At 54.4% G+C, this 20,607-nt stretch overlaps 1 protein-coding gene across 1 annotated transcript in view; it reads right to left on the bottom strand.

Annotated features, from left to right (window-relative positions):
• The window catches only part of LOC104282767 (fibrillin-2-like), a gene marked incomplete at its 3' end in the record, with an annotated part of 106,314 nt that overhangs the window by 5,285 nt on the left and 80,422 nt on the right, over positions 1 to 20,607 (bottom strand). Inside the window, exons 17-40 of the mRNA XM_009880890.1 lie at positions 18,775 to 18,900; positions 18,318 to 18,443; positions 17,325 to 17,444; positions 16,398 to 16,535; positions 16,267 to 16,317; positions 14,450 to 14,575; positions 13,564 to 13,791; positions 13,291 to 13,416; positions 12,803 to 12,931; positions 8,100 to 8,225; positions 7,651 to 7,776; positions 7,172 to 7,294; positions 6,746 to 6,871; positions 6,478 to 6,603; positions 5,932 to 6,054; positions 5,082 to 5,204; positions 4,599 to 4,724; positions 4,031 to 4,153; positions 3,494 to 3,616; positions 2,713 to 2,874; positions 2,115 to 2,183; positions 1,709 to 1,834; positions 559 to 684; positions 71 to 170 (exon numbers count right to left, since the gene is read on the bottom strand). Coding sequence (XP_009879192.1) covers positions 71 to 170; positions 559 to 684; positions 1,709 to 1,834; positions 2,115 to 2,183; positions 2,713 to 2,874; positions 3,494 to 3,616; positions 4,031 to 4,153; positions 4,599 to 4,724; positions 5,082 to 5,204; positions 5,932 to 6,054; positions 6,478 to 6,603; positions 6,746 to 6,871; positions 7,172 to 7,294; positions 7,651 to 7,776; positions 8,100 to 8,225; positions 12,803 to 12,931; positions 13,291 to 13,416; positions 13,564 to 13,791; positions 14,450 to 14,575; positions 16,267 to 16,317; positions 16,398 to 16,535; positions 17,325 to 17,444; positions 18,318 to 18,443; positions 18,775 to 18,900 — 2,998 coding nt within the window. The remainder of the gene's footprint in view (positions 1 to 70; positions 171 to 558; positions 685 to 1,708; positions 1,835 to 2,114; positions 2,184 to 2,712; positions 2,875 to 3,493; positions 3,617 to 4,030; positions 4,154 to 4,598; positions 4,725 to 5,081; positions 5,205 to 5,931; positions 6,055 to 6,477; positions 6,604 to 6,745; positions 6,872 to 7,171; positions 7,295 to 7,650; positions 7,777 to 8,099; positions 8,226 to 12,802; positions 12,932 to 13,290; positions 13,417 to 13,563; positions 13,792 to 14,449; positions 14,576 to 16,266; positions 16,318 to 16,397; positions 16,536 to 17,324; positions 17,445 to 18,317; positions 18,444 to 18,774; positions 18,901 to 20,607) is intronic.

The following is a 20,607-nucleotide window of genomic DNA, read 5'->3' on the forward strand; positions in this document are numbered from 1 at the left end:
TTCTTCCCAAGGTCTGCAAAAGCAACCCAGACAGTGTCTCGCACCGGCCCTGGGGATGGGTGCTGCTTACCCCAAGAATGGGTGCCACCAGTCCCAGGAATGGGTGCCACCAGCCCCAGGACGCTCGTTGGTGGAGATATGCTGGTCTGCCCTGTCCTGGTGCTCAGGGACTGCCGGTGATCCACAGAGGAGCCCAGCAAAGTGGCTGGAGCGGTGGGCTGAAGATCTGCTCCAGTAAGTGTTGGGTCCTGCCCCACAGCAGGCAGTGACAACGCTCTGGTGGGTCTCCCACCGCCCTGCGCCAGCTGCTCTCCCGATAACTGCTGCCAGAGCAAGCGTCAGCCCCGCTGGCACGGGCAACGTGCGCAGTGTAGGGACAGGGACGTGGTGAGGCACTGGTGAACTCGGGCATCCCATGTCCCAGCTCCAGCTCCCAGCTCTTCTGCTCCGTCCGCTCGGCCACGTTGCCCACACCGCGCTGCCCACAGCACAACCCCCGGGCCGGGCAGAGGCAGGGCACGGCCCGACACCTTCCCGCAGATTCGGACCATGCCGTACCCATGCAGTTGTTTCCTCCGTTGACTTGCATGTACTCAGGGGGGCAGACGCAGGTGTAGTTGCCGAGGGGGTTGTAGCAGGTCCCGGGGCCGCAGATCCCAATGTGAGCAGAGCACTCATCAATATCTGCCAAACAAAGGCGACTGGAGGTCAACGCACTGGGCGCAGGTAGAGAAGGGCCTGACGCGGGGCTGGGGGTAAGCTCGGCACAAGGTATGGACGGGACTTTGCATAGTGGCAGTGTCGCAGCCCGTGAGGTTAATCCGGGACGCGATTATTGCTCGTTGAATTATTTTATTTTTTTTTGGCAATTCACAATCGCAGCCCAGAAGGCCAACCGTACCCTGGGCTGCATCAGAAGAAGCGTGGCCAGCAGGGCGAGGGAGGGGATTCTGCCCCTCTGCTCTACTCTGGGGAGACCCCACCTGGAGTACTGCCTCCAGCTCTGGAGCCCCCAACATAGGAAAGACATGGACCTGTTGAAGCAGGACCAGAGGAGGAGCACAAAGATGCTGGGAGGGCTGGAGCCCCTCTGCTGGGAGGACAGGCTGGGAGAGTTGGGGGGGTTCAGCCTGGAGAAGAGAAGGCTCCGGGGAGACCTTATTGCAGCCTTCCAGTCCCTAAAGGGGCTCCAGGAGAGCTGGGGAGGGACTTTTTACAAGGGCATGGAGTGATAGGACGAGGGGGAATGGCTTCAAACTGGAAGAGGGGAGATTTAGGTGGGATATGAGGAAGAAATTATTTCCTGTGAGACTGGTGAGCCCCCGGGGGAAAAAAAAGCTAAGCGGTGGCTGCCCCATCCCTGGAGGTTTTCAAGGCCAGGTTGGACGGGGCTTTGAGCAACCTGGGCTGGGGGGAGGTGTCCCTGCCCAGGGCAGGGGGGTGGAACACGATGATCTTCAACATCCCTTCCAACCCAAACCATTCTGTGATTCTATGACTGGCACAGGGACCAGGCGGGCCTGGCACTGGGAAAGAGGACAGGGTTTGTGATGAGGATGGGAAGGTTGGAAAAGGGAAGGGATTCTGCCAACTGCTCCTAGGGCAGCCCAGATACACGTACAACCCTGTTGCACACACACGCCTGCACACACACGTGTGCCATACACGCCAGGCACACAGACAAGCGCAGGCACCACGGTGTAGCTACCTTCGCAGATGCGTGTGTCCTCATTGAGGTAGTAGCCAAGGGGGCACTCACACTGGAAGCTGCCAAAAGTGTTCACGCAGTTGCCGCCCTGGCAGAGGCCCGGCAGCTCCTGGCACTCGTCGATATCTGAAGAGGGAGAGCAGTCGGGAGGTGTTCACTGCCCGCCAGACCAGCCCAGGCAGTGCCTTCACCTGGGGATCCCCAGTGGGTTCATCCCACCACCTCCAGCCCTTACTGGTGCCCAAGCGGCTCGGCCAGGTGGCCAGAGCACGTCTGAGGAGAGCATATGCTGTTTATCATTCGGTGGTCAGGGGCTCAGCGGGCATCCAGCCAACGCAGAACCATGGCAGACAGTGTCCACACCCAAGTTCCTGGCGAGGGGGAACGGGGGCCAAGGTTGGCTTACCTTCCAGGATGACAGTGATGGGGTTGGGACGGAAACCTTCTCCTCCAGGGCACAAGGTCTTGTACTCGGCTGTGGAAAAAGTCAGTCAGGGGGATCCTGAGCTGAGCGGGCTCCCATGAAACAGGAGGGGTAGGGAGAACCAGGAGAAACCCAGGAGAAACAGGCCATGGGGATGGTCACAGTGGTCCAGATGGAGCAGTCTGACTCCCATCACGTGCCAAGCAAACTTAGCCGCCCTGTCTCTGCCCGCCCACCCCTGATCAGGATCATTCCGCATCCCCTGCCCTCCCCCAGCCTACTGTGACCAGGAACAAAGGATCCCAACCTGGACCCCCCCACCCCACCCCAAGCCCAACCAGCCTAGCCTCCCCCACCTCTCCCCTGCCCTGGTCCACCTGTCCAGCCCTGCACTGACACAACAGGGTTGCCACCTTCTCCCTCAGCTTCCCTTGTTCCATCGTGATGATAGGATACGCTGGACCAAGAACCCTCAGCCCCAGTTGAGAAGCCACAGGGAAGCGGCCCCGTCTCTCTTCTCTGCTCCGTGCTGCCCATCTGGCCCATGCCCAAGTTGACCCCAGACATTTTCCCAACTCACTCGTGTTGGCTGGAGGACAAAGCTCGCAGGGGTTGCCCCATGCTCGACCCAGCGAGCAGCAGCAGGACGCCCGAGTGACCCCAACTCCAATTTCTGCGCTGCAGGAGATCCCCCCGTCTCCTCGATCCTGGGTGTCCAGGAAGCAGTTCCCAACACGGGTATCTGCACAAAGACAGCAGTGGATGAGCGAAGCCTCTCCAGTAAAGACTTGCATGCACAGGAGGGATGAATGGCACTATGGCCTCATGAAGCACAGAGACGGATAAGGCCACGGTCCTGTCGCAGATGTCCATGCTGTCAGCTACTTGTGTTGTAGTAAACCACATCCAGACTGTCCTTGCAGCTCATGACTTTGGGAACCCTTCAAGAACAAAGTGTGCCCAGCTTGTTTGGTGAAAGCCACACTTGATCATTCAGAGGTCATAGCATATTGGCCTGTCTTCAGGCTAGTGAGCATGACCCAAAATGGTATCAGTAACCCAGAGCCTTTCAAGAAACAAACACCTAAGAACAGCTGTAGAGGTGCCCAGGAACAACACTGCTTCAACCAGGAGAGCACCCACACTGGTGACACAAGGTGGGCCAGGTTCAACAGGAGGTAAGTACCCTTCTACTGCTGCAGGGTTAAAGCCCATCATGGATGGCCAGGTGTTTGGCAGAGCAGATAGCGATCAGCTGCCCCAGTCTCTGGAAGTGGCCAGTTCCAGCTATGTGGGACCAACAGGAAGGACCACCAAGCTCTTGGATGGAAGGTGTGCTCTCCACACAGGTCCCCACTCACCCACGCAGCCCACACCAGTGGGGTTCAGCTCGAAGTCCTGTGGACAGTTGCACAGGTAGCTGCCAGGGGTGTTGACACACAGGCCGTTGATACAGTTCACAGGGTCTGCACATTCATTGATGTCTGAAAAGATGAAAAGATGGAAAGATAAAGACTGAAGAGAAAGATGAAGATTGCTACAGAAACTGCGGCTGCAGCCTTAAGCTCTGCACTGTGTGTTCAGGGTGTATCCCCATGACCGTGGTGTTTCTAAGGCTCTTCGCGTGACGGTAGGCAAAGTTATTCTAGAAACAAACCTTGCCTTGTCCTACCTCACACCACCCTGCCCAGAGTCAGCAGAAAGGAGCAGAGCCACACCAAGCTTTCCCTCCTACCCACTGAAGTCCCACCTTCCAGCAGCATCAAGAGCAAAAAGACATCACCGCGTCACCCAGGGATGCTCAATTGGCTTTAGGCTGCTAATGCCACTCCCTGTCATGGTTGGGGCAAGCTCACACCAGAAGATCCTCATCCAACAGCCCTGTGAAAGTCCTATACCTGTGCAGTTGCCTCCACTCCTGTCCAGTTCATAGCCATCATCACAGGCGCAGCGGAACATCCCGGGCAGGTTCTGGCAGGTCCCAAAGACACAGATATTCTGGAAGGTGCATTCATCAATGTCTGCGAAACAAGGAGAGCTGGGTACTCAGGATCTGGCAGATTGAGGGCCAAGACTCCTGCTCCCATCACAAAGCAGAGCCGCAGCCCAGCTGTGGGTAACCCATCTGCTCAGGGTAGTTCCAGTGCCTTAGGACACCACCTCCTGGGTGAGCAGGACCAGGCATGCTGTGTGTATGCCCTCTGCCCTCAGCCCTGTTTTGCTGATTGTCCACATCTTGATGGACCCTTGGCTTAGCCCAACCTTTCTCCAGGCTGGAGAGCAGCTCCTGTAAGTGGAAGAGCTGGCACCTCAGGAGCCTTACACCACCGGGTGATGGTGGGTCTTGCTTAGGTGGGTCTCGCTTAGTAATGGATCAGGTGGTGACAGTGCAGCGGAGAGATCAAGGACAGAAAGGGGGTGGACACTGGATCTCCTGGAGCAGCAGCCAAAACTCTGGGCACTTACCCTGGCAGGCCTTGCTGTCCTCTGTGGGATTGAAGCCCATCTCGCACTCACAGCGGTAACCCCCAGGTGCATTGAGACACTGTCCATTCTCACAGAGGTTCACGTTGTCCGCACACTCGTCCACATCTAAAGAGAGTCAAGCACGAGACTGAAACGGTGTCCACCCGAAGATGGGAGTTTCCCTCAGCTTGCTCAGAGAATTCCCTCAAGAAGTTTGTTCCCACTCGGGGGTGAGGAGGGGGCTGCAATGCTTCTCATTGCCTTGATCCTCCTCAAACACCTGCTGAGAAGAAGGTGGATCTCTGCTGAAGGTATCTGAGCAGGCTGTGGTGCAGGGCAGTTTGGGGGACATCTGGGTTGGGGGAACCCCAGACACAGGCAGCCAGGTACTGAGCCAGGCTGGTGGTTAAGAGGGGTTGACTCCATGTCCTGGTAGGATGCCCAAACCACGTTCCTGCTGCTAATTGAGTCTACGGGCCTCACCTGAGCAGGAGAAGCCATCCCCGTTGAAGCCTTCTCGGCAGGCACAGCGGTAGGAGCCCGGTGTGTTGATGCAGTTGGCATTCAGGTTGCACTTGTGCTCTTCAGTTGCACACTCGTCCAGGTCTGGACAAGGAGAACATCCTTGTCAGCGTTTTGCCTCCGACCTTCCCTCTAAGCCTGGGCAGCCAGTGTAGGGCTCCAGGGGGGCACGCAAATGGCCCGGGAGACCACAGCCTCCAAGCACTTGGAGGCCCCAACACATCTCTGTGAGCCTCTGTGGCCACGAGACACTCCCCTGGCAGTGCTGGCACAGACGATACGGCAGCGAGACACTTTCACACAGGCGTACCCCCATGGCTAGCATCTCCCCAGTTCAGACACATGTATCCATACAGATACATCCCTTCATACGCACCACACACACGCCACTAAGTCCCTACGCTCATTTGCGCACACCAACACACCCTACACACTTCCCACACCCGTGTATCCCTGCAGACGTACCGCACCATGCCCCACCACATCGTCACATCGCCGATCTGACAACGACCTTCATCCACGCTCATCTCAATACCATGCCCACACGCTCCACATCCCACCAACCCATGCCCTCGCTCCCACATTCACGGCTTCACAGACGTGGCTGCAGATCCTGACAGCGCAACGTATGTACGCCCACACCTAAAGTCCACACGCCCACACCTCTCCACACTTCCATAAATCCTCATGAAGAGTTTCTGGGGTTCAAGAGCATTTTAAGTGCAGGTGTCAGCTCAGCTCAGCTCAGCCTTCACAGGTGCCCACAGAGCACCCGGACACACAAACATCCTCTCCTGGGATGAGGACTCACCGTTGCACTTCAGCCCATCTCCAAGCCAGCCTGTGCGACACTTGCATTTGAAGCTGCCGGGCACGTTGATGCAGGAGGCGTGCATGTCGCAGTTGTGAGCCCCGATCTCGCATTCATCAATGTCTGCAGGAAGAAAGGACATCAGAGGTGATGCAGCTCAGCTCCTCCAGCAGCCAATCCTGCTAACGGGTCTGGGTGCCAATGGCTCCTGGGAGCCTGAACCCCAGGGGGTGGGAACAAAGTGCTTTGGGAAGGGGCTGCCTGGGGTCGTGCCCTTGAGCTGAGGAGCTGACGTGCGCTCAGCCCCGGAAGATGAAGACAAAAGGAAGGGCAGGCCCATCCTTGGCTATAAACCAGGGAAGCGTTGAGCCCTGCCTGCAGCCTGCCTTCCTGGCAACCTGCCTGCCCCGGAGGGGCTCCCAGCGCACAACCACATCCCCGCTGTCCACACTATCCCCCCGGACAGTGTGTTCCCTCCATGGCGGCTGTGGGTGTTTGTCAGGGCTCCCGCCAGCACCCCTAACTCCAGGTCTGGTGCGTCCCCACCTGTGCAGCCCGTGGTTCCCTTCTTGACGAAGTAGCCCAGCTGGCAGTGACAGATGAAGGAGCCCTTCGTGTTTTCACACTCGCCGTGCAGGCAGATGTTAGGGTTGAGATCGCATTCATTCACATCTGCAGGAGAAAAAGGACTCACTTGGAACACCACAGGAACCCTGACGTGACTCTGGGGCAGCCCTCTGTATCCCTTCCTCCCTCCAAGAGCAGCCTTGGGATGCAGCGCCGGCACGAGCCCAGGGCACAGTCTTGTCCTCACCAATACAGGTCTTCATGTCCAGGGACGCCATGAAGCCATCGAAGCAGAGGCAGCGGTACTCCCCAGGGATGTTGGTGCACTGCCCACCGTCACAGATGTCTGGGTTATCCTCACATTCATCAATATCTAGAGAGAGGAGAATATTGCCAAAGTAAAGACGTTAGAGCCAGTGAAAGGGTATTGTGGGAGCAGGAGGGAATTACAGGAGGGGCTTTGCTCCAAATCGTAGAGTTACAGGAATCTGGAGCCTGTAATGAGCGGCTGGACATTGCAGTGCAAAGCAAAAACATCTGTCCAGGGACATCACCTCTCTGGAAGTGACTTTAAAATGAGACCCCCTCACCCTGAAGCCAACGCTACGGCAGACCGGCAATGGATGCAGAGGTCCCCGGGGCAGCACCTCCGAGAGCCGAGCTGACTGCTCACCTGCACACGATCTCTTGTCTGGCATCAACGCGTAGCCTTCGCTGCAGCTGCATTCGTAGCTGCCCTCCGAGTTGGAGCAGTGTGTGTCACAGCCGCCGTTGGTTATGGTGCACTCATCAATGTCTGGGGGAGAAGGGAGAGGTCAGAGAGCTGCTGGGGTGGTGGGCTGGGATACCTGCCTTACAGCAGAGCTGCTCAGACACAGTTTGGGTACACAGAGTGGGAGAGGTGCTGAAGAGAGAACAAAGCTCCTCCCAGCCAGAAGAAAGCACATTTTGCCTTCTCTGTTCCCCACTTGCAGCTCAGAGCTGATGACAGCCCCTGACCAGTAGTGCCAATCTGGGTGTAGCGCAGCCGGGAGGTTCCCCCCTTGCCTCACCCTCAGGCATCCCACCCAGTGTTATAAGAGGAAGGTTCTGGATGGTTCTGGATGTGTACCGTGGCCTTGGCACGGCTACGTGGCAGAGGCGAGCACTCACCGACACAGCCCTGCCTGTCCAGCGTGGCCTGGAAGCCCGAATCACACGCGCACTGGTAGGTACCAATGACGTTGACGCAGCGTCCGTTGCGACACAGGTTGTCACTAAGGGAGCATTCGTTGATATCTGCGGTGGGAAGAACAGTTTGAGCAGCCAGCCATGCTGATGCCACCTTAAGAATCATTCGGTACCCATCGCTGGTACCCCCACCTACTGCCGTCTCCACACTCAATTTGTCATTGCCCCATTGGCCAGTCCCAGTGGACAGCAGGTAGAACAACAGGCACCATAAATGCAATGAAGCGCTGGGAGTGACCTCAGTCCCTCCTGGATGAATGTCTTCTACCCACACATAGGAATGGAAGGTGAGATTCACGTGCCCAGCATGAGCTCCAAGAGCATTACCCTTGAACGGGCTCTGGTCATAATACAGCTTTCCATCATCTCACCTATGCAAGTGTTCCCTTCAGAAGTCAGCTCATGTCCAGGGGGGCAGATGCATTCAAAGCTGCCATCTGTGTTCATGCAGATCCCACCTCGGCACAGCAGCGGGTCCCGCTCACACTCGTTGATATCTGCAGAGAAGCATATGAAATACGGTGGATTCTCCCCCTCAGTTGGGTTTTCCAGGTAATGGGGTGGTGCTGGTGCCGTGCCCCACAGTCCCATCGCCAGAGATATATCCCAAAACAGAGGGGCATCACAAAATTAAGAGGGCAGCAAATTCAGGGCTTGAGTGAGTCCAATGGACTTATGGTTGAAGTATGTGTTTTGGGAAATCGCAGCTCTTGCCTTCATCTCAGTAAAACATAAAGTGTAACATCAGGAGGAAAGAAGTTCTTAGCTTTGCGCAGGTAAGCCAGCAAGGATTAGAAGGATAGTTCCTCGCTCACGCGTCCCACCTATCTTAGTACATTTTCACAAGTCCCATCAGCAGAGGGAGAGTTCCTCGGAAACCGTGTATTTTGCTTGATAGAAGAGCGACAGACAAGCTTTCTCCGTAGCAGCCTTCAGGCTAGTTCCAGCATCACACACAGGGCTGGGAAATAACATTTCTGAGAAAATCACATATGGACAAAGGGATTGAATATACTAGGAACTGGAGACATTCCTGAAATAGGTGATACTGCTGTGAGAGAGGTGTGAACCAGCCAAACAAAGATGAAACCAGGCTGCTGGCATTAAAAATGAACAAAAGCGATAGAAAAAATTTATAAATGCAAGACTAAAAAAATACACACGCTCCCAAGGGAACCACTGGAATGGTGCACTGGTGATGGTTGGAAACTAAAACCAACGGCAGGCGGAGGTGAAGCACTGCAAGTATTGGAATTGAGAAACTTCGTTATCACATCATTATCTATGGCTCCTGGAGAAAGCTCTTTGTGCTCTACTATGATATTACACAGGTAACAGTCTTTGTGATACTCGTGGTGTTTCACATCCCCTGGTCATGCTCTTCGAAAGGGCAAGTGCTGGATGAATCCGATCCTCTAACTTTGGAAACAGGAATCTGAGAAGGAGGTTCTCTATTTCGGTCCCAGAATAGATTCAAAAGATTTTGCATTCTTGCATGCCTCTAGAATTGACTCAAGATGTCCCACACCGACAGCGAGAGAGCAGAAAAGGGGGAGCCTGCCTGGAACTGCGCGGAGAATTCATCTGTCCGCGGTTGTCCTCTGAGAAAGGTGCGTTCAGAATACAAAGCCACAGGGTGTAACACAAATGAACTCAGAGAGCTTAAAAAACGGCCCCAAGAGCCCCTTAGTGACCGCAGACAAAGGGAGTGATGTCAGACATAAAGAATCCATTTTCTTATCACGTGTTTATTTTTTCCGATTCCAACCTTGTAATTAAGAATGGAATCTTTCGCCTTACTTGGATAAAACCCTCTGTTGAGATTTTCAGCTTATCTACAGCCAAAGTGGACTGGACTACACCTGACAATGGGGGTGACGGGCCCCTATCAATCAGTCCCGCAGGACCCGTGCCACCGCTTCTCCACGGTGGGAGACCGTTCCTAACGAAGTGCAGGATGCAGGTTCAGTGCTGGTGTTGCTTATTGCCAGGGGGCTGGCAAGAATTCCTCCCTCGCGAGGCTGAAGCCAAGTTCTTTTGCCAAAGGCAGGTGGGAAGAAGTTAATCCTTGACCACGGGAAACGCCAGAGTGTCACAACACCCTTTGGGGTGAAATGACTCAATGCCCTCTCACCTCGAAAAAAGGATAAAGGTGGAATCGTGCAGATAAGAGCGAGCATTAAAACAAAAGACCAATGAAACACAACATCCTTATATAAAGATATCAGAAACCTCGTTACTGAAAGAAGTTAGCAGGCCATCGGTGAGGACTGTGACATTCTCAGTACCTCAGAAATGGAGGAGGAGAAGGGGGAAGATGAGCAGTGTGAGCTGCGGTAACCCGCACTACAATTTGCATGGAAAAGCCTGAAAACCATGCCAGGGCAAGGGGGTGATATGTTTGAAAGAAGCCAGAGAATCAAATATGAAAACCAAACAAACGGTGTTGAATCATGCCACAGACTGCTGTGGTTTGAAAGTCCAAGCCAAAGCAGAAAGAGCAGAATATTAAGACTAGGTCAGTCAGACAAGCGAGTCTGGCTAGACAGACGAGAAGAGGAACATGGTATGCCAGGAATTAGAGGACAGCAACAGTCTGGCTGACTCGCTGGAGACGAACTGAGGTACTGAGGTCATTGATGGGATTTTTTTTTAAGCTACAAACAAGAATTATTGAATTGAAAACAGATGAGAATCTGACAGAACAAAACCAAGCCTCGGCCAGATGGGAGGAGCTGCAAAGAATTATCTGAGGATAAAGGAAGATTAAATGGGCAGGTGAAAGAGAGCCATTACAATTCTAACTGGAAATTGGGTGGGGTAGAAGAATGCAGGTGGCCTACCAGAACTTCTCATGAAGGACTTGATCTGTGCAAGTGTTTGAGGAACTGGACAGGGGCCTGATTAATGGTTGAAGCCAGTACAAAATTGCTGTGCATTCCCATCCCAAGGAAAGGTGTTGCAGAAACAGCAACAGTTGATTAGATATCACATACAAGTGTCACAAGGTTGAGGGTCATTTTAGAAAAGATTCTGTGGAAAGCAGCCCAAGAAAAACTGGATGAATCAGCAAGATTCAGAGCTAGAAGAGACACAAGCTATCAAACGGTCAACCTCTTGCTGAGCAAGGTATGACATAGCTCCATGTTCTCCTGCCAGTGGAGGCATCTGATTTAATGACCCATGGCTATAGGACGTGCAATGACAGCAGGAGGCCAAGCAGTGCTATAAAGACCAAAGCTTAATATGTGTCCTAATATAGGAGTGGAAATAATAGACCTACTAATCTCAGCAGTGATCTAATGATGATATGCCTGACAGCTACTTGCAAGGAACATATATTATCTAGAAAAGGGTCCAAGCTACGTGTAACTGGATTAAAATGACTGGTGTGGTGTGTGAGACAGCATTTAGGGTAGGTAGATGGACCAAGTTAAGAAGATAGCTATGGTGGCATGGATAGGGGACCACACAAAAAGATCTACAAGTTGAGAAACATTCTGCAATGGTGTTTGAATATACATGGTTTAATGTAAGGGTTGAACATATGATATTAAAAATGTCTGGAGATGGGCGTACCTTTGGAGTGTGGATATGTAAATAATCAGTGGCAGAATAAACAATAGATGGGCAACACAAGGCTGAAAAAGAAGTAGATGGAGATGAGACATCACACAAAGGAAAGAGCCAAGTGTGTATGAGAACCGGAGCTCACAGCCGTTGAGCTGAAGCTGCTGGCCTGGCAGAGCTCTGCTGTGTACTAGCCAACCCCCAGTATAAAGGTTGCCGCCTCCTTATATAGCAGGCATGAAAATACCAGGCACGGATCCTGTCCCAGCTCAGTGGCAATGCCAGGCTCAAGCTCCAGCTGCTGGTGGAAACAAGAGGAAAGGTTAGTGGCCAAGGTTTGGTGCAAGGGAAGGTCCAAGTCAAGGAAGAGTACAAAAAGAAGAAGAATGAACATTGTACAAGTACAAGATGAAAAAGGAAATGCAAGGCCTTAGTGTTATGTAAAAAAAGTAAGGCAACATCGCCCTGGGGTTGCAGGGAAATGCCCTTTGGGTACAGCAAGTGGGAATGGGATGGGAAAGAACTTGAGCCGGTTGGTGGCCCCATGGGGTCCCAGCGTGGGCTCCCCTGTGGGCTCCCACACCTGAGGTAAGGGTAGCCAGGAGGTGGCAGGGCAGAACCAACGACGTCCCAGGAATGTCAGGGTAGGAAGAGCCCAGGACGCTCCCCTGGGCCAGGCGCTATACCCAGAGCCCTCCCTGCTGCCGCCCTGGGATGCCCATCTCCCTCTCCAGCTCATGGGGCACCAACCAGCCCAGGTGCTGGGCACAGGCTCTGGCCTCTGGTCCACGAGGTCCTCATGAATGAGGTGTCTGAGAGAAGGCTCTCAGTTTTGACCCCAAGTCTGGCAACCTTTTCACGGTCTGTCTTTGCTCTGCACGGTACAGAGCCCTGGGGCACCGCTAGTAGGGACGGCACGGGGCCCATCGCTGAAGGGCTATTGGCCCACACAAGGCACAGCACCCACGCAGGAGGCAGAGGCTACAGCTCCATCTCTTTGCCCTCCTTCTCTGGAGGGGTCTGGGGCTCAAGCGAAGCCTTGCTGGGAACGTGGCCTCACCCTTTATGTCCTCCAGCTTAGAGAGGACGCTGTGCTGCGTCTCATGAACCCCTGACTTCATTTTGCATCTGCTTTGCTGTCCTCCCAGGGTCACATCCGTGGTGCTCTCAGCTACGCACACGGCTCTTCCTCTCTCTACACGTGCTGCCCCTCAGCCCAGCTCTGCCTTTGCAATCAAAGCACAGCAGAAAATTCACTGCCGTGGGGCGAGCAGAGGCTGCCAGGGCTCTCTGCAGCACAGGGACTCCCGCATCTCCCCCAGAGGGCAATGAAGAGATTTGGGTTGGTACCAGGGAGCAGAGAGGCAGACAGACAGGTAGCCGGACAGCCAGACGCACAGAGAACAGCTCGGCGTGAAGCCCTTTCTCAGGTCTGACACCAGCTACTTTCTTCCCTGTTGCGAAAGACTAAGGGTGCTGCCCTACCCCGGAGACACGTCCTTACCCATGCAGTTCTTCATCATCATGAAGCCACTCTCGTAGCCTTCGAAGCACTCACACTCGAAGCTGCCCGGCGTGTTGACACAGGTGCCGTGGCCACACAGGTCTGGCGAGATGCGGCACTCGTCGATGTCTGCGGGGATGAAGACCAGCTAGTGGAGGCAGGACAGGCTACAAGCACCACTACAGCTGGCACTGGGCTGCCGGCACTGCACATCACATTCAGTGAACAAGTCTGACCCAGGAGACCAAGGAACTCCTCTTGTGAAGGGAGAGACAGCAGTTAAGCTTTCTCTCTGGTGTAGGACTGCTCCTTCACCACACGAGCAGGAGGAGCCTTCTGCTCATGGTCCTGCCCTTGGCGTCTCAACACGTCCCCAAGATAACTTCCACGACTCCTCTGGGTACCACCACCACGCTAAGCGTCCCACAAGGCAGGCAGGGCAGCAAGATGGGCAAGAGTGGTGCGGAGGGGGGCTGCTCCTCCCTTACCTGTGCAGTTCCTTTCCTCAGCGTCCAAAGCGAAGCCGTTGCCACAGATACACCTGAAGCTGCCAATGGTGTTTCGACAGGTCCCATGAGTGCACAGGCCAGAGAAGACCTTACATTCGTTCACATCTGTGGGTGAAGGCAGAACAGGAGTGTTTCAGGGAGGGGATGGCTGCAATGAACCCAGGCTCCCAGGGCAGACAGCAGGTTCCTTGGGCTGCAGCTGAGATAGGCTGAGCACAGCCCACGATCAGCAGCTCCCCTCTTTCTTCTCACCTTTGTAGAAGGGCCTTCCTGAAAGCACGTCTCCTCGGTTGGCAAAGCCAGGTCCCCTCGGGCAGATGGCCTTGTACTCGCTGGAGCCGACCTTGGGACATTCTTCGCAATCGATGCCCCAGGCTGAGCCCACAGAACAGCAGCACATGTCGATCCGGTACTTGCCTGGCAGAGGCTCCGTGCACTCATCTTCATCCCATTTCATGTAGCACTGTTCCACACGCACGTCTGGTGAGAGAGCAGAGCTGAGCCCTTGCCTGCAGCACCTAATCTCTCGTAAAGCTAAAGCGATCGTTTTCTGTGACATAGTTTGCTAAGTTCCTGCAACAGCTTTGGCTGCGGCATCCTCCAAACGGGCCATTTGGATGTGGCCACCTTGTTTGGGATGCCACGAGAGATTTAACAGTATGGACACGGTCAGCCTGTGACTGTTGGCAACAGGGCTAGAGAATGGACCCTCCGTGGTGTAGTCAGTAGTGCAGATGGCCCCTGTGAAGGGGAGAGGTTTGTCACTGTGTGCCCAGAAAGCAGCCAGGAGTTGTTTTAGGGCTGCTGGGCCGTTAACCAGTTAGGTTATCTACTGAAAGTCCAATCCCTGTAAACACAGAGTCAATCATGATCAGAAGCAGCGGACCCTTGAAAATGGAGCACGCGGAACTGGCTACCCCTGAAGTCCACCCAAGGAGAACAGTTGCATTACTGGCCGGAGCCGGGGACGTGAAGCTGTGGCAGCCTTGCCTTGATTCGGCTGTTGGGTTTGGCGGCCCCTACCACCGCCATCACTCAATTCCCAAGACTGCTGCACGCGGTTGTGGGTAGGGGGTGGTCAGTGCTGTAGAGAGGGCTGAACAGAGGCCAGGGGCTGGGCGAGACGAGGTGTCCTTACCCACACATGTCCTAGCAGTGCCGTCAAGAGTCAGACCTTCCGGGCACTCGCACCGAAAGGAGCCAGCCGTGTTCACACAGCGTCCGTTTGGGCAGACGCCAGGGAAGACCTCACACTCATTCACATCTGTTGGCACAAAAGCAAGAGACAGGCAGGAGAGCGGTAAATGGCCAAGCCCAGTATGGCCTTGAGGGGCTCCTGGAGGAGGCGGAAGGAGCCCCAGAGCTGCCCACCAGAGTAAAACTGGAAACTTGTCGCAATGAAAAACACATGCTCCACGCGCAAGCCACAGCCGTGCCCAGACGCTTCTGCAAGGAGCGTTACAAAGCCTCAGCAGAGAGGGACAGACAGGGTGGTCCTGTTGCACACGTCCGTAGTCAGCACAGCACTGGCAGAGCAGCACCAGGACTCATAAACATGAGTACTGCTGATGGAGCAGCTAAACCTGGAAACCCATTTCCAGGAACATGAATGACAAGAAAATCATCAGTAGTAGTCAGCACGGATTGCCCAAAGGGAAGTCATGCTTGATGAGCATGGGGCAACGAAACTGGTGAGGGGTCTGGAGCACATCTCTTATGAGGAGCAGCTGAGGGACCTGGGGGTGTTCAGCCTGGAGAAAAGGAGATTCAGGGCAGACCTTCTCCCTCTCTACAACTATCTGAAAGGAGGTTGCAGAGAGGTGGGACTCGACCTGTTCTGTCAAGTAACAGGGGATAGAACAAGAGGAAATGGCTTCAAGTTGCGCCAGGGGAAGTTTAGATTGGATATTAGGAAGAATTTCTTTACTGGAAGGGTCATCAGGCACTGGAACACGTTACCCAGGGCAGTGGTGGAGTCCCCATTCCTGGAGGGATTTAAGGGTCGTGTAGATATAGTGCTCAGGGACATGGTTTAGTGGTGGGCTTGGCAGTGTGAGGTTCATGATTGGACTAGCTGATCTTACAGGTCTTTTCCAATCTGGGAGATTCTGTGATTCTGTGATAAAATTCTATGATGCAATGACTGGCCTGGTAGATGAGGGAGGAATGGCAAATATTGTCTCCTTAGCCTTCAGTAAGGCCTTTGCACTGTCTCCCGTAAGATCCTCATAGACAAGCCGTTGGTGTACAGGCTGGACAAGCAGACAGTGAGGTAGATTGAAAACTGGCTGAATGGCCAGGCCCAGGGAGTGGTGTCCAGTGGCACAGTCTAGCTGGATGCCAGCAGTGTGCCCCAGCGGCTAATACTGGGTCTGATCCTATTTAACATCTTCATTAGTTATCTGGATGATGGGATAAAGTGTATCATCAGAAAATTTACCGATGATACAAAACTGGGAGGAGAGGCTGATATACCAGAAGGTCTTGCTGCCATCCAGAGGGACCTTGGCAGGCTGGAGAAAGGGGCTGCCAGGGACCTCATGCAGTTCAACAAGGAGAATTGGAAAGCGCTGCACCGGGGGAGGATGAACTCCATCCACTAATGTATGTTGGGGGTCACCCAGCTGGAAAGCAGCTTGGCAGAAAAGGACCTCAGGGTCCTGGTGGACACTGAGTTAAATATGAGGCAGCAATGTGCCCTTGCTGCGAAGCTAATGATATCCTGGGCTGCGCTAAGAGTGTTAGCAGAAGGTCAAGGGAGGTGATCCTTCCCCTCTACGCAGCACTGGTGAGGCCACACCTGGAGTGCTGCGTCCAGTTCTGGGCTCCTCAGTGTGAGAGATGGATGAGAGAGTTCAACAAAGAGCCAGACTCAAAGATGCAGGATAGCAACAAATAAGCAATAACCATGTTCCAGATTTAAAAAAAAGTCTTCTGCGTCTTGCAGCGCTTTACCTTCACATGTGACTCCCTTCATCCTCGCATATCCCCGGGGACAGGCGGTATCTGCAAGAAAACAGAGGAATGTCAGTAAAGAAATGGGCTGCATCCCTCTTGCCTGACCTCTGTGCCAAGCAGAGCCTTACCGATCTCACAGCGCTCACAGGGACTGCCCCACGCTGCCCCCAGCGTAGCACAGCACTCCGACTTCAGCGTGGCCCCGTTGATGTTCACCTCGCAACGCCCATCCTGGATGTTCAGCCAGCACGTCCCTTTCATGCTGTCTGTGGGGGCAAAGACGAGGCGTGAGTGAAGCGCTGCTCCATGGTGGAGGTTCCCGGTTTCGTGGCAGCCAGGACACCACGAGAAGCAGCTAGGAGAAACAATCCCTGAGCTGCAATGCGACTATTGCTCTCTGATGGCTTTTAGGCTGTGGGGCCAAGCGCTTTGCAGGACGGACACAAACTGTGCTGGTCCCCAGAGCCCTGTCCCACTCCTGTGCTGCGGAGCAGCATTTCTGCGCTCTCTGATACAACTGCTATCGCGTCAGTTCTGTGTCCTGCCCCTTCCCTGGTCCCAGCCTGCTCCTCTTCTGGATAAAAATAGTCCTTTCTCTCCAGCTGCCCCTGTGATGCTCTGCAAGGCTCTGACCATCTAGGAGTGGGAAGCGGGTACCTTCTTATCACCTTGATGAGAAGGAATCTACTTCCTTTTGATGTGCCTGAATGTCAGCACGCTACAACCCCATCTGGCGAGCAAGAACCCTCCATCCTGACGCCCTGCAGGATCTCCTGGGACCCCGTGTCTGAGCTTTATCCTGCTGCAGCACAGTCGGGGATTTCTCTGCCTGACACACACTGCTCAGAGCGCTGCCTGAGGTTGCAGCTTTTCAGGCTCCCTACGTGCGTAAGAGAGATGCTAATTGTTACCAACAACCAAGAAAACACTAGGTGAGAGAGAGAGGCCTCAAAGGATCCCCATCCCGAAGGCAGGAGCATGGGACTTGCTTCAGATGAACAACAAGGGGCGATGATGCTGATATCAGAGCTGCCTGTGGAAGGCCACATCCTTACCCACGCAGATGGTGCCACTGGGGTCCAGCTTGCTCCCTGGGGAGCACTCGCAAGCAAAGGAGCCAGCGTTGTTCCTGCAGACACCGTTCACGCAAGGGTTAGAGGTGCACTCATTGATATCTGCGGGAAGAAAAGGACTGTCACTGTAGCGAGTGCCACGGGACGCAGCTTTCTGGGCTAGAGACTGGGGGACCGAGAAGCAAAGAACACAAAGAAAGGAGTTTTGCAGCTGTTCAGAGGATCACCAGTCCAGCCCACAGGAGTCCTGCACATACAACTCAAGTAGGCACTGTCTCAAGGGGGTGGGCACCCACAGAAGACACCATGAAACTACTGAGCTGCTTCAGGGCTGAGGGAATGGATGGGTTGAGGCTGGTGCCGCTACGGGGGAACGATGGACTCGCTCGCTCGGGGCTGCTCCTGGCTAAGATGGGAGCAGCCACAGTGCTGAATATGGCTTTCGTGTACCAGAACATCGGAACCAGACGCGAGGCTCCGCAGCATTTGCCATTTTCCACCTTCTTTAAGAAAAGCAAGTTTTTTTCTCTAAACAGATATTTATGTGCAAAGTGCCAGTTCTCAAATGTTTGAGGACTTTGCGGTCAGGAAACAATTTCACCCACTCCAAACTGTAAGCTTTCAATCAAATCCCCCAAACTTGCAATTTTGGTCAGGTTTTAGTTAAAATTTTGGGGGCCTAGAGGAAATCGTTCTGGTTTTCAGTCATTGAAAAGCCCAGATGTTCTGGGTTTGGACGTCCACTATTTTGAATGAAGTGTGAAATTTCCCCCCAGGCAAAAAAAACCCAAAAAAACCAACAAAAACAACACAAACCCACAAAGCCAAAGCCTGGACCTGCTCCAGTTCAAACCACTGTGGTGAAAAGGGAACCAAAGACACGTTAGACCTTGAGCTCCCTTTCAGGCAGGACCTCAGGCCACAGCTCCTTACACCGTGTGAAGATGTTCTCCGTTGCCGTCAGAATCACATTACCTTCACAGGTGTCTGTCTCTGTCCTGAAGACAAAGCCCTTGGGGCAGGTGCAGGTGTAGCTGCCGGGTGTGTTGCGGCACAGTCCGTTGTCACACAGCAAACGATTGACAGTGCATTCATCAACGTCTGTGGGCAGAGAGATGGGTTTTCTGAGCTACAACACCAGCGTCCGCTCTTCTACTCTGCCAGCCCTACAGAGCTCTGGCAGCACCGTCCTCAGAGCTATACAACGTCAAATATATGTTAAATCATGAATGCGGAGTCTCTTGCACAGTACCTTGTGCTCTTCCATGTGACAAGGCAGCCCTGAACGGGGACAGTGCCTGAGGGCATCAACTGCTCTGTCACCTCATGGTGCCTCTGGCTCCCACCCTCCTCCGCTGAGTGCATGCCACCCTCTCCCCACCAGCGCTGACCTCCCGGTTCCCTACGCCACACTGGGCTGCCCTGAACTCACCCACGCAGTTCTTGCCCGTGGGATCTGACTCGTAGCCCAGGTTGCAGATGCAGCGGTAGCTCCCACGCAGGTTCTCGCACATGCCGTTGGGGCAGATGTCCGGGTTGAGGGCACATTCGTTGATGTCTGCACAGAGAAAGAAGTCAAATTAGATGGACCGCGGCAAACGCAAATACAGAAAACTTCCACCCCCTAATTCTTCATTGCTCCTCGGTGTTAATAACCCCCTGGGACACCCCTCTGCAGAAATCCCTCCTTCCTGTCCTGCCAGTTTGACCCAGTAGGCCCTGGGAACCCTTGTTCCTCTCCTCCTGGTGCTGTGGAGCCAGGCATCTTTGACCTGGGGATACGCAGCTGATCTAGCGTCGGGCTCTGAGCTCGGGAGGAGAGAACTGGATAAGGGGTTGAGAGAAGCCAACTCAGTTCCATATCAACGGCTCTCAGGTCCTTCTGTTACGTTCCCGAGTCTCCTTATGGTATCTCTATCCCGGGTACTCAGGTCAGACCATTTCATTATCCCTCCCTACTGGAAAAGGTGGGAAGAAGCAGCTGTTTGTAAGGTGCTGTGAGCAGGATGCTGAGGCCAACCGGGGTGAGGGCAGAGCAGGATGGACAACCTGCCTGTGCCCACACAGCCCTACCACCAGGGACCATCGCCGGGGGCAGAACAGGGCAAGGAGTACTCAGACACATTGGAGAGCACGTTGTGGGCAGCTGGGCTGGCAGAGGGTCACATCCATGGCTAGATGGTCACAGCAAAGCCCTTCTGATGGCCAAGTCCCTGTATCTCCTAGCCCAGGCACTCCCCAAGCTGAGAGCTTGGATGGGCTCCCTGACCACACTGCTGCCAGGCTGGAAGAAGCCCCCATCAGGCCAAAATAAATTTCCTTTCCCTATTGATGACATAAAGAACTGTCTGAAAGCAGGTTGGGCAGCCTGGGAAGAGCAAAGTGAGGACCTTTGGCCTCTGCCCGGTTCCTGGCCCTGGAGAAGATGTGGTGGTGGCAGAGCAGGGGCAGAGAGGAGTGTTATGTTTGGGTGAGGGCAAGGCCCGGGACAGGGGTCAACTTCTGCAGGATGTCAAAACCTCCATTTCAAAGATTTGCAAAGTGCCTTGCGCAAACTTGCCCCGAGCTGAGAGATTTTGGGAGGGTTCTGCAGCAACACGCAGCGGGTACCCACCGCCCCTGCTGCCCACGCACACGGTGGTTGGGCTCAGGTCCGCAGGGAGAGCATCTCCTGGGCACCTCTGCCATCCCCCACCTCCTGCCCACCCCTGATGTCAACAGCACCAAGCGCCCAGTGCGTGTGGACGGTGACCCAGAAGGGCGGCAGCCACGTGGGCAGCATCTCTTCCTCTGCGCCAGCATCGTCTCACCGCCTTTTCGGAGCGGAGCTCTGGTGCCCAGGCAAAGAGCTTTTACCAGGGCGAGGAGCAGCCTCCACCGCAGAACAGAGCAGGTTTGTGTTTGTACAGCAGCGTCCTCGCGGTGCCGTGGTGCCAGATGGCAAGCGGCCCAGGCCAGGGCTTCCCAGACACTGCTGGCCTTTGTCTCCGTGCAGTCGGAGTTCAGTTACATCCCCCGGGAAACGCAGCTCTGGAGAGCGCCGAGTGCATATAATCCTGGCTGCGGGCAGCGCCGGGCTGACCAGAGCATGTCTGACGTTAGCTTCTTGCTAGAAAGCGTCTTATCGTTAGCCTGAGACCGACTTCGGCCAAGACACGGTGCCCTGGACGGAAGCCCAAGAAGCCACCAGGGTTTTTGCCTCTGGCTCATTCCCATTTGGAAAGTTTTGAAAGGCCGTAGCTATCTGGCTGCTTCGTGCCTTTCC

Source organism: Charadrius vociferus, unplaced genomic scaffold, assembly GCF_000708025.1.
Source record: "Charadrius vociferus isolate BGI_N301 unplaced genomic scaffold, ASM70802v2 scaffold2003, whole genome shotgun sequence".
In the NCBI taxonomy this organism is placed as follows: Eukaryota; Metazoa; Chordata; class Aves; order Charadriiformes; family Charadriidae; genus Charadrius; species Charadrius vociferus.